A 16,846-nucleotide genomic window follows, 5' to 3' on the forward strand; every position below is an offset into this window, starting at 1 on the left:
ACCTTTCCATTATTAAACCAATTAAAATCAATAGATCATGTTAACCTCTTAAAATTTTAAAACTTTTATGAACTTAATTTACACAGATTTTCTTATGACAGTCTGATAATACACCTAGCAATGCATTGTGGGAAGTACAAAGCAAGCTTCTGATTAATCGAAATTCTTTGATAAACTGCTGAATTATGATAATTGTTTGGAAAAAATGACCAAAATATTTATGTAACTTTAATACTGTGTACACAAACTAGGAAAAGTATTCTGTTTTTGTTTTCAGTATAATAAACTTGTCAGATACACAATGAAACAGGATTTTACAGTACTAAATGATTTTGAAGTTGCATGTATGAATAATTCTGGGAAAGATATTGTGTTTTCATAAACTTTAATGTTGACATGTTTAACCCCGCCACATTATGTATGTATGTGCCTGTCCCAAGTAATCTTGAGTGCATCTTGTTTTTAATTTTGTCAAATATGTCTGTACCCATTTTTTTTTATCATCATGCCCTGAACATAATCCCAAATTCTGAATAAATTTATAACTATTCCAGAAAAAAACATATCACTTATATATTCAGGTAACAAATCAGAATACATGTAAACCCTATTAGTTATAAATTTCTTTAAAATCAGTAGATACAAAACAATTCACACATCTAACATAGATTTACTGTTATATAAAATGGCAACTCTACCTTTTAATGCCAAGGAAACACCTTTGATGTCCCCAAAAATCACCATACTTAAAAACTGGTTTATTTCACCGATACACAAACCACTGAATTTACAACTAGGTATGGTTTGGGTTATAACAAAATAAAATGGTCCGTTCTCACACAGAAATGAACATTCGGTAAAATGACATAAAAAAAGCCAAGCGAACTAATGAAATCAATTTACATTGAATTTCAATTTCCTTTTACACATTCACAAATCAATGAACCAAACATGACACACTGTGACAGAAAATATGCTGACATATTAGACAGTTACAAGTGCACTTTTTTTAACAACAGCTGCAAATGAGAATTACCTAACCCATTCAATATATCATAGGCGTGTCATGAATTGATGTAACAGTCTGAAATTTGAATTCCATTCTTAAAAAAAATATGCTGGCTTAGTTTATTTTGTTTTTTTATGATTAAGTAATGGTTTGAAGAATATTCTACAATTGCATGTGAGTTTTTTTGGAACAACATGAACAAAGAGTTAATCCTTTACAAAATTAAAGATTGCATAAATATTTCTTTAAAATGATGGCTGCAGTATTTTATCATTTTAAATTGTAGTGTATCAATACAAAAATAAAAGAATAGAGTTCAAATATCTCCTGCCTTGCACCTAATATTTTCAAGGGGCATTACTCTTTTAAAACAATTTGATCCTCCACCATCTATAGAACTTGTTTGAGATATTGCTGTATTAAGCTATAGTATAAGTTTTTGAGTGGGGTTCATCTTGCTCAGTCTTAGATATCTATGTTGTCTTTTGTGTACCATTTTTTGTCTGTTTGTCATTTTTATTTTTCTGCTATGGCGTTGTCAGTTTATTTTCAACTTTTGAATGTTCCTCTGGTATCTTTTACCTCTCTTTTGCTTGAGGCAGAAATTACAATAGGACAAATAGAAAGACAAAGCCAGATAGACAGAAAAACAGATTGTCAACGGTAACATTTAATACCCACAGAGGCATAAAAAAAGTTATATGAAGAATGTATTGACGAGATAAAAGGCATATACAGTAACTTACGCAATGAACAGTCTTCTACACAACTAAAGTATATGAACTGATAAAGTGAACCCAAGTTAATAGAAAAACATTAGAACAAATTAAATTTTGGAACAAAAGTATATGATTTTAAACTTAAGTGTATGTAAAACATTAGTCGGACCCCCCATTTTTCAAGCACCTAACAAATCTTCAAACTATAACCTTGAGTTCTAATATTTGTCTGCCTACATAAAATAGACACTTATTGTGGTTTTGATGGTGTCAATTGCTAAATGGTCCTTTAAAATTAATTGAAATTCATGTCACAATTTCTTCATTATGTGCTTGACAGAGCCAATCTACCAATTTTCAATTTCACAAATCTTTTAATTGGACAGCAAAAACTGTACCCCTGTAACGAAGGAATGTGAAAATTGCAGCCTTTTAAAATCATTCAAGCACAGCTAAACTTCTTGCATAAGATATGAAATCATTTAAAAGATTTATGATATAACTTTTTTGAATAATTTATGATAAATACCTAATGATTACAAATAAATATGAACTTTTTGGTTTTTCCTAATTTTTTAAAGACACGCTATTTCAAGGTTGACAAAGACGTCTGTATGTCTTACAGATCTCTATGGAATCGAGACATGCTTCATAATACTAATATTAAGTTGGTCTTTTATCAAAATGTACTAATGTAGGACTTCAACACAAAAAAGATGTAGTATGATTGCCAATGAGATGTTACTTAACACAAGAAAAGAAATGATGTAGAAGTTAACAGCTATAAGTCACTGTGTAATCTTTTAAATAAAACTTTTTTAAAAAGAAGATCCATGGTATGATTGCCAATGAGACTGTTTAACCATGAAATATTGCAAGCAAAAAGTGTCCAAAATTCCTTTCAAACCAGTAAACACCTACCAATTTTGACTGTTACCTTTTATTTTACTTGAAAAAGGCATAAATAACCTACATGTGTTGCCTGACATTGATGAAAGCATATTTAAGAGAGAACAAAATGTACCTAAAATATTTTTTTAAATTTTGACTTACAATGTTTTAATTTGGTAGCTCATATTTATCCAAACTACACTACCAATAATACCACATGTTTTCTTTAAAAGTTACCATAGATATGAATAAATATATGTCATGTATGTAATATAACTATAATGTTATTAAACATGCAATTTTGCAGTTTTTACATTCTTGAAATTACTATAGGACTATATACAATCATGAACAGAAAGTAAATTTACTCAAAAGTTAATGTGCTTCTTCCTGAAAACTAATGGACAAATAATGTCAAAATTAACATTTCTATAACACAAAAGAAAATAGAACCTTGAAGCTAACTTAATTTCCTACTACAAGTGCATAAAAGGTTAAGTATTAAATAATAAAATGAAAAATGTCTTTTAACTCTCAGCTATTTCAGTTTACATGTAAAATAAAATACTACTTTAATGCTTTGAAAATTAAATAACTCGCGGACCAACAAGTTTTTATTATTATTTCTTCGGTGCAACATGCATTTTTTGGAGTGACTACAAATAGAACAATCACATCAATCTAAGGAGAGACAATCTTTCTACAGCCTATAGGCTATCACTCCTTACAATAGTGCATTCAATATACAAACAGTACAAAGAGTGCATTGGCTATCCTTTGATATAATTAATGCATGGCTGAACAATTTAGATCCTGTTTGTTTGATACCATAATAGATTACACAGTCTTTGCACTCCTAATTCGCAATAATCTATTATAAAAAAAAATCTTCTAGTAATAAACTGTGCATGGACCTATAATTTATGCCAAAGAACGACATAAATTTTCCGAGCCAAAACAATTGCTTCACCATCCTGTTTCAGTTTCAGCCACCAGGGCTATAAAAATGTCACGGAGTATAAATATGAACATTGGGTCTTTAATAACAGTCTCTATTACGTATGACATAACCAATTTATTTTATCAAAGTTTTAACAATGTGATTTTTTAAATCAACATCTGTCTAATCCCAATTTGTTATGCAATTTCAATTTTCTTAGGCATGCAGAGAAATTTAATGTAGTTCATTTTTAGGAATACTAAATGTTCTCCTCAAACAGGAAGTGATTGTACCTTCATTTTTTATTTTTATTTTGACATTTTTCCCCCAATGGTACTTTCATGTCTCCTGGTTTTTTTTATCTTTGATTTTTAAGGTACGGTGAAAATGTAAAGGATTATATATTCTAATTTCACTTACGTTAGTATTTCTTCGTCCAACTTCTTGCTGCAATGAGTGTTCACTTCTGAAATGACAAAACAAAGGTCAAATTCAGTCTAGTTGGAGAAAGCATTTGTTTTCCCATTTGTTTGACCAAAGACCTAGTATGTCAACAAATCTTTGTACAACTCCATAGTAGTTTAGGAATTTGTACTAATGGTTTCGTTTATCTAACGGCGTCATTTAATACACGGTTCATTTCAAAACCTTAACTCAGGTGACTTTCATTTTAAGTTTCGACCTTAATATGAAATTAATCCTTTGGATTTTCATCTCTTGACAAACAAATGGCATTAGGACTGACTTTTGTTGGTCAAAAATAATTAAATACAAAAATAATCCATGGATTAGGCTTGAACAAAGACCTATACTTAAAGTCTATTGTCAGTTCTATATGCTGTCATTTTTATGAGCAAGATAAAACAAAATTCTCATTTTTATCGTTCTTTCACAATGAGCTGTCCACTTTGTCAATGAAAATTAAATTTATCCAAAAATTCCTGACAATTATGAAATATTTTGAATCTGTTTCATTTTCAACTCATTATCAGTACACCATGCACCAGATTTTAAATAGTATCAGATGGACTAAGATTGTAATGCAAGGAATAAAACTACTGATAACATTATGATCTGCATGTGACAATTAAAAGTTTGATCTTTAGATATAATTAAAACAAATGAAACCATGTTATAAGGAGAGACATGGAGTCAAATATAGAGACAGCAACACATGTATATATCATTAAGGTTACTTTTAGGTATAGTTAACCTATTTGCATACTTTTTTTTCTACAGCTTTTGTATTATAAATTGGGAATAAATATAGGATTATATAAGAAATATCCAAAAAAAATCCAAAGATATATAATGTTCACTCCAAGGTTCGCAGCAGGCAAAGACCATATTTGTATTCCATATGAAACATAGTTGCATGTAACACATTCTGTAAGTCTCTACCTAGACTTGACCACACTGATTGTCTAAACATCCAACATTATATATCAATCATATCAGTTATCAAATGACAATCTGAGATAAGAAAAAATCCAAAAAAATCATTTGCTCTAATTTGTATTTTTTTTTTTACATATGCAAGTATCAGAAGTGTGATATTTTATGTCTTATAGCTAGACCATGGTGCTCCAATAACAAAACCTACATGAGTCATATAGACAAATTAGAGACATTGTGGTCAACTTAATTACCAATGTGTCATTTTTACTATTTGAACAACACAACTGTGGTTAGCCATGCCTCAGAAACTTGTAATCTGTGTGGCTCACTAACATAACAGCTTTATGTAAGAACTGACCACATAGACAAACGATTATTAACCACAATTCAAACTTTACTCACATAAACAAATAATCCAGAACAATCTTAAGATAATTAAGATTATTATCTCAACCTATCAGGAAAACCTTATTTGGATACTGATGACCTAATGACTGGCTAAAATTCTTTATCATTTATTAACAATGAAATCAGAACATAATGTTTCATCACCTCAGAATGTTTAATACATGTATCTGCATGCCAAAATTCTTTGTCATTTAATTAAACTGTTGTAAAAATACTTTACGTTAGTTAAAGTATTATATTGAATGCATATTATTAATTATAAAAGCATGCTAATTTCCATATTTTTCACTTTACTATAAATCATGCCGATCTTACATTTTTATCCCACCGATCTTACATTTTTATCCCACCGCAAGTTCAATCTTTGCATATTGTGTCAATTTTCAATTTTCGTTTGATGACAACTTTGCAAGATCTATGTTTCACATACAAAGCTTCTATTCCCAGCAATACATATATACAATAATAATACCAAAATAAGATGTGGCATGATTGCAAATGAGACAACTCTCCACAAGAGACCCTATGGCAAGATCTATGTGTCCCATACGAAGCTTCTCTGAGTTCCCATTGATTTATATATTATAACAATATAAAAATAAGTGGTATGAATAAAATTGAGAATGGAAATGGGGAATGTGTCAAAGAGACAACAACCCGACCATATAAAAAACAATAACAGCGGAAGGTCACCAACAGGTCTTAAATTCCTGCACCCGTGCCTGAGACAACTCTCCACTAGAGACCATATGACACAGATATTAACACCTACAGATCAACTTATGGCCTTCAACAATGAGCAAAGCCAATACCACATAGTCAGCTATAAAAGACCCCAAAACGACAAATGTAAAAACAATTCAAACGAAAAACTAAAGGCTTAATTATGTACAAAATAATGAACTAATAAACAAAAATGTAGCACAGCAAACAAATGACCTGCACTGAATTACCGGCAACAATGTATGTATTTGTACAATTAGTCTAAAAAACATTCAAACTAAAGTTAGTAGTTATGCCCTTTACCTCTAAGAAGTTTATTGAAACATTTTATCCACAATTTCAATAAATCAGTATACACAGAAAAAATGTTACTACTTGACCTCTGACAGAAGTACATTCCTCTTAATATTTCTTATCTTACAATGTCAATTTGTACAACAAAACATCACTGTCACATTCCAAGCCTGTCCATGTTATAATTTACCTAGCAGGTAGAGTGGCCAAGCCAATTAATGACCACTTCTAGTCTTTTTCACCTTTCAGTGTCCAGCTGGTAATTTAATGGTCAAGGTAATGGTCAGTTATATTTGGTCTCAAGTAAACCAAAAATATAGACTTTTTTACAATCAATGTGTCTATATTATAACATTGTTGACATATCTTGACCACAGACAAACATTAACTATCAGTATGTAGTAATTAAGAAATTAATTAATTAGTAATTTATTATAATATTAAATTGTTGTTTACAAATCAGTTTCACAATATATCATGTGACAAACATTAGACCTAGACTAATTAAGAAACTGACGAAAGAGTGTCAACTTTCTGATTCAATTATTTTTAGCTGTAATGTGTCTTAGAAACTTTTTTTTTTAACCTTGACCACAATAATTTATTACTTTTTGTTCTCTATATATATAGACAACAACCTGTTTTTATTTTCTTTCAGATGTAAACTTGAACAAATGACTTCACATCAGTTGTATAATTAAACAAATTACAGCTTAGTCATTTTTCTTATTTTATCTTTCTGTCTTGTTATAAAATAAGTCCCAGTTTACCTATGTAAAATGTCACTTAAAAGTTAGTGACAGTAATTTGTAATAGGGTAATTATAATAACAGAGCTTCTGTACGATAAAAGATAATTCATTGACACCATATACAGTATAAGTCCTATTTTTTCTTTCTTCCTTTTTCCTTACTATAAGCTCACATAGGTAAAAATTGACTTGGAAGAACAATAAGAGGTCAAATGAAAATTTCAGTTATGTTGCAATTGGTTTATTGATAAAACTAAAATAAATTTTGGGCTGATAATTATAACTTTCTCTCAACCTATTACAGTTTTTATGATCATCACAATAAAACAAACAAAAAGATGAAAATTATGGTAATTTTAGAGTGGTTTTCACAGTTATAATCCCATTGTTCAATCTTGAATCTTGTAATCAGGTTGGTATTGATGATAAGAATCATCCATAATACTCCAATGATGATTGTGCCAAAGACTGGTTCCATTGGGCCCAACTGTTTCAAGGGAAGTCTGACTATTGTAAAAGTTAACAGGCAATTAAGATGACAGACAACAGACAATGGAGGCCACTATTGATGGCAATAATGAATAATGGGCCGGCGCATGGCCAGGTGAGCAAAATCTTATTTTCAAATGTTTTTAAATATATAAGAGCAAACAACTACAAGAATTTAAATGGTGCTTAAAACTGTTTATGATAAACACCCCTCCCCCCATTCAACACAGCAAGAAAGGCTAAAAAGTGATCCTATTCGACTTATTTTTCAATGTTTTCAAAAACTTTAGACGTTGAAACTTCAATAATCTGGATTTAAAAAGTTATTTACTGTACATTTCCGACATGCTCTACATGGTCAAATTTAAAAACACATCTCACCTATAAGAAAAGCTTATCATAACAAAAAAACACCTGTTTAATCATAGGTTAATCTGTAGGCTTTTGATGAAATCGGTAAAAAAATCAGTCTACAAGTTCTGACAAATGTACCTGTCCAAGACACAATATATAAGGTTGATTTTATGTATTGATAGGTTTTAATATGATGTTTTGATGTGACCTTATATAGTTGTTATCCTCAGACATAGATCTATAGATATAGAATCAATATTGGATAGGGTTATTATGCAAGCCCACATCAATTGATCAATACAGGTAACATTCCGATCATTTTTAGAGGTCCTTAGGGGGTAATTATGTCAATTTTAATGAAGATATCATCAAATCATTTGCAGATAGTGCAAAATAATCTAATCAAGTTCCTCTTTTAGTAAAATGTAAATGCAGTAATATACTTTAACATGCTTGTTACGCAAATGAACTTTCAATAATAAGTTGAAACTTTAATTATGTCTAAGCCCCTCCCACTTTCCTTGTTAACAATTTCTTCTGTAATAATTCCATTAAAAAATATAGAAATGGCAACAATATATATATAGAAAATTCAATATCTACGTCTTTAATGACATCGATTTCCTTACAGAAAAAAGCAATCACAGCAAAAGTCACAAAAGAATCAGTGAACCTGTAATATTTTATTTCACTTACTGATAATAGTTAGATAACACTACCCTTACCTGACAAAAGAAAGGTCCTGCCCACATTGAAAATCACTGATCACACCTATCAACACCCGATTACCAAATAAAGCCTGCCGAAAAACTATAATTAAATTTCTCCACACCTGACAACTCTACACTGGTAAAGTAATTAACAAATCTCAGGTATTGTCAATTCTTTCCATATTTACTGAACAGGTAAAATATATGAACAGACATACATTTCTGTTGTTAAAATCCAAAATCAAAAGAATGTTTTACCGTTACCCTATATACCTATGTGTTAATTACTATACCTGTAAACACAGGATATGACATCACATGAGGATAATATGTAGATATGTATACTTACCTTTGATAAGCATGTTTTACACTCCAATCAATGCATGTGATACAATAATATTGATCTCCAGGTAAAAAGATATTCTAGATTTTCAGAAAGAGTTTGTTCAAATGTAAAATTCATACCATAATTGGCTTAGAAACTCAGAAATGTGTTCAATTAAAGACATAAATCTCAGTGGACTGAAAAGAATGCTGTAAAAGTCTTTAAACATGCAAGTTACAAACATCAATTTATCCTTACAAATATCTCGACAAGGTTAGAGTTCAATTACATCACTTGTAAAGGGATCCATCTAAATATTACATAATGGCTCTTTCAATAAATATTGCTAAAAACTTTAAAGATTTCGAAATCTAATACTAATGAAATATTTGAGTTTTTGGTGTCCATGGATAACTTTTTCATGTATCACACACTTTCAAACAGCAGGGCGAATTTATTTATTTGCATTTACTGTATAATTGGAAGTTTAACATTAAGACAAAATATTATTTTCTTGAAAAGTTCCATAAAGTTGCTTCAAGGAATTTAGAAGTGTACCAGTTTTCTTCTTTACACTGTAAAGTTTTTAAATGTAATCACCAAAAGAAGTGGCGGTTCCAGGGGGAGGGTTCGGGGTTGTAACCCCCCTCCCTCTTTGTTTTTGGACGATCAATGCATTTGAATGGGGACATATAGTTGGAACCCCCCTTTTTTTGGACGATCAATGCATTTGAATGGGAACATATAGTTGGAACCCCCCCCTTTTATCATGGGTTGGGAACCCCCTCCCCCTTTTTCAAATGGATGGATCCGCCACTGCCCCAAAAAAGAAAGGCAAAAGATTTAATTTCAATTCATTTAAGTGGAAAATATACTGAAAATGCAAATACTAAAAAAAGGAAAGACAATCAGACATACAACAGTACACAAAACACAACATAGAAATATAAAGAATGAGCAGCTCCAATCCAACCAAAACTGGGGGTGATCACAGGTGCTCTGAAAGGGTATGCAGGGTAAATTAAGCTTCATATCAGAGGTATATGACTTTTTCTCAGAATGGATGGTAAAGTTCAATAACCTTGCCCATTCACAAGTTTGTTTGTTCCTTTGTAAGTCTAATTTCCAACAAACTCTGTATTTATGGCTACAATATGCTAATATACTCAATGCAACCTCAGTAGGCCCAAGACCACAATTAATGACCCCGCTTTTCGTTGTTCACGAATATAGTTCCCCTTAATTATAGTGTATTTTTTCTTTATTTTTTTTCTTTGCCTTTTTCATTCATTTGTTAGTTTTTATGGGGTGGAAATGAAAGAAGAGAGGTGAAATAACTTTTTGTTGAAGGTATTTTAACTGATTTTAATATGGAAAGAGTGATTAGGTCAAGTGCAAAAAGGTAATATTTTCAGTTTTCGGAACATCTCTTGACTTGTCCATAGGGGTATGGATGTGTATTGGCTAAAATTGTAAGTTACATCAGAGCAATCTTTCTGAATTTTGGATATGTTTTTGGACTAGTAATATACATTAGACACACAAAAAATTTGACAAAAAGATTAGGTCCAATTTTTTTAATGAGACAAAAAGTTATAAAGAACTAATAGAGGAATTAATTGTGGTCTGTGGCCAGTACATGATCAAACAGTGTTATCAAAGTGAGGTTACTTTTCCTGGTTTTGTTTTCTTTCTTCTTCTTTTTTCTTTAAAATATTACACAGTTCATTTCAAGGCTTACAGATTAAGTTGTTTGTTCTTAAATTGTAACAAAAAAAATTGTTTTCTAAAGGACTTATTTTGTGTACTAAGTCTTATTTTATATGTCAACACAAACAAGTCATGAAGGTACAACCTTATAGTAAATGGGTTTTAACTCGCATTAAAAAGTTTTAGTACATTTTTATGACCTAATCTGATTTTAGAATCTCATTAACGGACCATTACATTTTTAAAGATGCGTAACTTTTACTACCAAATAGGTAATAATTTTTACTGATGTCAATTAATTTCAATAATGTTTATTATTTAGATATACAAGATAAATGCAATTTGAAATTCCAGCATTGTCAAAGGTATCTAATTATTGTCTGTGACCTTGATTTAAACTATTCTCCCCCAACATGACCTTATTTGGTAATCCATCTTAACTAGTATCAGTAAGCAGTTTTAAGTATGCACAGCATTCCAAAAAACAACATTTTAAAACCCCATTAACATTTCTTTTCATGACAATGAAGTCAAACTTTTATCTCCTTTCATTTTAAAAGGGTAATAACCTATCAGATCAGTCATTTTTTTGGTCTTAATGGGGGCATGATGTTTGACTCAGGTTTAAATGCAATATTTCCATGAAAATTTGCAATTATTCAGAATGTGACTACGTAGGATGGAGAATTGTCTCATTGGCCCTCTTATTTGTTTATTGCAGAGATAGGTGGAGATGCCAACCTGAATTTGACTCTTGATAATTGTAGAAATGCAATAACCATTCTAAGAATTGATATGTTAATTATTCTTAAATTTATACACTATAAGTTCTTTAAGCTTCTGTGTCTTTTCTGTTCTACAAGCTCTATAGTACTTTCTAATAGCTTTCATAAATCTATAATGACACAAAGCGATGCATGATAATTACAATTATTTAACAAAATTTTAACATCTAACTTTCACTTCTTAAACAGTGAAAGCTTGCTTTATAATGCATTGGAATGTCTGTTTCAATTCCATACCACAACATGATAAGCATTAAGGAAGCTTAGCATTTATAATATCTGCAAATTCTGCCTATCAAAACTACTTATTTTCTATATTTGTAGCTAATATCGAATAGACAATAATGAAATTATCCAAATCACTAAATGTATATCAACTAGGGATAAGTGGAATTCCCACCTGTCAAATGCATTCAATTTTGTAGAAAAAAGTCTGCCTTTAAGGCAGTTTATAGCTGCTGTTTTTATAAGTCACCATCAGGTCAAAACCACCCACATCCAACTTCAATATAGCACTACAAATCAATTACTTGTTGGTTAGACCAATAATGTGGTCAGTGGTCTTGTCTGCATACCTGTCATCAGCTGATTGCCAAAGGTAACATGACCTCAATGATCACCTTGATTAACAAGAAATGACTCTTTAGCATGACATAGTCTGGTAGTAACCACCAAACAAAACATCTACTTGGAGGAAATTGTCAATAACTACAAAAATTCCAAAGGCAATTATGATGAATTTTCAATGGAAATGTTCTCATTAATTCATGTCCAAAATACAATATTGGTATTCATATTTTCTGAAGTATAAAATGCGATTTCAAGGTCAAGTGAGAAAGTAAGGTCAACATCATAATTGTTCAAAGATCAAAATGAACTATTTAATCTTCAAAAGCCGCAGCATTTTCAAATTACTTCAACAAAGAACTTTAAACATATAAAATAAAAGCATTCATAAATTTCCATAAAATTATGCAGACAAAGTGAGATCACAAGAACTGATGAACCATTGTTAATAAAATGATATTTGGTTTGATACCAGTCTTTTTTTCTATGATTATATACTCTATAAGACTTCATTGAACAGTTAGCAACAACTTTCATCTTTTTTAATTAGGTTTTTACGAAGGCAGAGGTAGCCTTTACTGGTCAGGATTTGTCTCATTGACGCATTCTCTGTTTCCATTTCAACTCTATCTACATTTGACCAAGCTAATTTAGACATTGATGCTATGCAATACAGGGGCAGATCTGGCAATTTAAAAAGGGGGGTTTCCAACCCAGAGTAAAGGAGGGGTTCCAACTTCCAACTATGTGCTCCCATTCAAATGCATTGATTGTCAAAAAAAATGAGGGGGTTCCAATGGAACCCCTATGATCTACCACAGCAATATAAGTATTTCCAATGACCCAAAATCAAAAACAATTACTAGTCTTTATAAATCTATTTTGAGTTCTAACAAATTCCTGTAAAAGACATTTGTGTCACATTAGAAAGTATATATTATGAAGACATGGTGATGTGCAATAAAACGTCCTGTTAACCTGTCGAAAATGTCACACCTGCTTCCAAACCTAAGTAAACTATAAACCGCAAAGTAAACAGTATTATGTCAATACTACTAATAATGACTCACACTTTATACCATATAAAGCATCTAAAGTGTGACCCTTCACCTCTGTCAAAACAAGTTACACCAAGGTAAAACATTAAATTTAAAATGATAAAAAAATCCTATTATGTGACTGAAATAATTCTATACATAATTTTTTTATTTAATTTCCACATTTATTACCCATTGAAAAGTGGTTGTGTAATTGTCCATGGGCTTTTCATGAACTCTGCAATTTTAACACATCATTAAAATTCACTGCAGGGCTTTTGAGTAAAGAATTATGAACATTAAGATTCCTTCAACAGTAGCAATGGGTGATCATAAGATTTTTACTCAATATATAGAAACCCCAATGATCGTTTTTCTACTTAATCAAATATTTAATGTGGTACAATAGTGCCAAATATCGGGATATGATTTCATTATGTGTTACATAAAAGTGACAATGAAAGATTGATTGTTAGTTCGAAGTATTTGAGAAATATTTTCAAACCTACTTGCCAAAATTTAAGAGTGTGAAAGCTAAATATGTACACTTTCACATTAGAAAAGATTAAAGACATCTTTTTAACTGAATACAAATAGTCCAGATCTTGTATCACATTCCTATTTCAATGGCAAATAATGAAAGAAATGTGTGAATATTTTTGGTAACATCAATTGAGCCTTATTAATTCCATAATATCTTCTCAGGATTAAGCTGAATCAGCAAAAATACTTTATACACCATTTTTAAGCACCACTTTTAGCTATTTCATTGCGGTCAGTTTTTGTTTGTGGAAGAAGCCAGAGTGCTTTTAAAATTACGAAATTATCTTTAAGTTTCTTGTATAATCAATACAATAGTTTAGTTCATGTATATCGAATTTCATCTTAAATTGTATTAACCATCCTCTCTTCCCCTACACTTCCCCTTCAAATGAACAAAATCTAATGTAAAATAGATTATTTCAATTCTAAAATTATTTATATGCTTGAAAAGCATTGATGAAGCTAAACTGCCTCAAACAAATTCATGATTTAAAGATTTATCTCCCTTTTCTCCTTAATTTTAATTTGGCTTCCTTTTACATTCATTCCTTTTAAAATTTTAATGAAAATAGTACAGTATTTTTAAATATTATTAGTGTATTACCTGTTTTCAATTATTAATGAATGGAATAACTCTTTTGTTACATAATTGATTTAAACAAAACAGGTTTTTTTTCTTGCCTCAAATTTGTTCAGGGCTATCAATTTTAAAGAATATTAGAAATAAAGGTCCTTATAGTTTGTAGTCTTTCCTGATCAAAGGAATATAAATGTCTCATATGTATATATTATAACTATAGGCAATTTTATATATGTGTCATGAAAAGTTCGTTATTACATGATCTATTAAGTATTGGTATATCTATAATAAATAATTTGATCTTTTGTCAAGTTTGTTTCAAAGTGATCACCCATACAAAAAAAATTTGTAAGGGTTCCGCGGAACCCAGTGTCTCGCCTACTTTTGCTGTTAATCACACACTCATCAAAAATGATGAAAAAAAGCAATAAAATTATTCCTCTCGATACTATCTTTTGATTGTCAGAAGCTTCTGTCCAAGTTTGGTAAAAACCCAGGCTAGTTTAAGAATCTTAAAAATGTTTTAAATACTTTAACTGCAGACTGTATGTAATGTTAACTGTAGAAAAACTAAGTCCATTTATAAGTAAAATACGGGAAAAATGGAATTTTATTTTTACAAAATTTACTTCTGGATACTATCTTCTGATCATAAACAAGCTTCTGGCCAAGTTTCTTACAATTCCAGGATAGTTTAAGAAAGTTATTAACATTTTAAAAACTTTAACCACAGAGTGAATGTAATGTTTCCTGGCAGAAAAAACTAAGTCCATTTATAAGTAAAATACGGAATAAATGGAATTTTATTTTTACAAAATTTACTTCTGGGTACTATCTCCTGATCATAAACATGCTTTTGGCCAAGTTTTGTACATTTCCAGGATAGTTTAAGAAAGTTATTAAAATTTTAAAAACTTTAACCACAGAGTGAATGTAATGTTTCCTGGCAGAAAAAACTAAGTCCATTTATAAGTAAAATACGAAAAAAAAGGAATTTTATTTTTACAAAATTTACTTCTGGATACTATCTCCTGATCATAAACATGCTTCTGGCCAAGTTTTGTACATTTCCAGGATAGTTTAAGAAAGTTATTAAAATTTTAAAAACTTTAACCACAGAGTGAATGTAATGTTTCCTGGCAGAAAAAACTAAGTCCATTTATAAGTAAAATACGGAATAAATGGAATTTTATTTTTACAAAATTTACTTCTGGGTACTATCTCCTGATCATAAACATGCTTTTGGCCAAGTTTTGTACATTTCCAGGATAGTTTAAGAAAGTTATTAAAATTTTAAAAACTTTAACCACAGAGTGAATGTAATGTTTCCTGGCAGAAAAAACTAAGTCCATTTATAAGTAAAATACGAAAAAAAAGGAATTTTATTTTTACAAAATTTACTTCTGGATACTATCTCCTGATCATAAAAATGCTTCTGGCCAAGTTTTGTACATTTCCAGGATAGTTTAAGAAAGTTATTAAAATTTTAAAAACTTTAACCACAGAGTGAATGTAATGTTTCCTGGCAGAAAAAACTAAGTCCATTTATAAGTAAAATACGAAAAAAAAGGAATTTTATTTTTACAAAATTTACTTCTGGGTACTATCTCCTGATCATAAACATGCTTTTGGCCAAGTTTTGTACATTTCCAGGATAGTTTAAGAAAGTTATTAAAATTTTAAAAACTTTAACCACAGAGTGAATGTAATGTTTCCTGGCAGAAAAAACTAAGTCCATTTATAAGTAAAATACGAAAAAAAAGGAATTTTATTTTTACAAAATTTACTTCTGGATACTATCTCCTGATCATAAACATGCTTCTGGCCAAGTTTTGTACATTTCCAAGATAGTTTAAGAAAGTTATTAAAATTTTAAAAACTTTAACCACAGAGTGAATGTAATGTTTCCTGGCAGAAAAAACTAAGTCCATTTATAAGTAAAATACGAAAAAAAAGGAATTTTATTTTTACAAAATTTACTTCTGGATACTATCTCCTGATCAAAACATGCTTCTGGCCAAGTTTTGTACATTTCCAGGATAGTTTAAGAAAGTTATTAAAATTTTAAAAACTTTAACCACAGAGTGAATGTAATGTTTCCTGGCAGAAAAAACTAAGTCCATTTATAAGTAAAATACGGAATAAATGGAATTTTATTTTTACAAAATTTACTTCTGGGTACTATCTCCTGATCATAAACATGCTTTTGGCCAAGTTTTGTACATTTCCAGGATAGTTTAAGAAAGTTATTAAAATTTTAAAAACTTTAACCACAGAGTGAATGTAATGTTTCCTGGCAGAAAAAACTAAGTCCATTTATAAGTAAAATACGAAAAAAAAGGAATTTTATTTTTACAAAATTTACTTCTGGATACTATCTCCTGATCATAAAAATGCTTCTGGCCAAGTTTTGTACATTTCCAGGATAGTTTAAGAAAGTTATTAAAATTTTAAAAACTTTAACCACAGAGTGAATGTAATGTTTCCTGGCAGAAAAAACTAAGTCCATTTATAAGTAAAATACGAAAAAAAAGGAATTTTATTTTTACAAAATTTACTTCTGGGTACTATCTCCTGATCATAAACATGCTTTTGGCCAAGTTTTGTACATTT

General features: G+C 30.1%; 1 protein-coding gene across 3 annotated transcripts in view; it reads right to left on the minus strand.

Moving 5' to 3' along the window:
- LOC134695693 (LIM and calponin homology domains-containing protein 1-like) overlaps positions 1–16,846 on the minus strand; it is an 85,344-nt gene that overhangs the window by 38,193 nt on the left and 30,305 nt on the right. For all 3 annotated transcript variants that reach the window (XM_063557055.1, XM_063557054.1, XM_063557056.1), the window contains one exon: positions 3,980–4,025. In XM_063557055.1, the coding sequence (XP_063413125.1) occupies positions 3,980–4,025 (46 nt within the window). The remainder of the gene's footprint in view (positions 1–3,979; positions 4,026–16,846) is intronic.

The sequence above is a fragment of the Mytilus trossulus genome, chromosome 14 (genome assembly GCF_036588685.1).
Source record: "Mytilus trossulus isolate FHL-02 chromosome 14, PNRI_Mtr1.1.1.hap1, whole genome shotgun sequence".
Lineage (NCBI taxonomy): Eukaryota > Metazoa > Mollusca > Bivalvia > Mytilida > Mytilidae > Mytilus > Mytilus trossulus.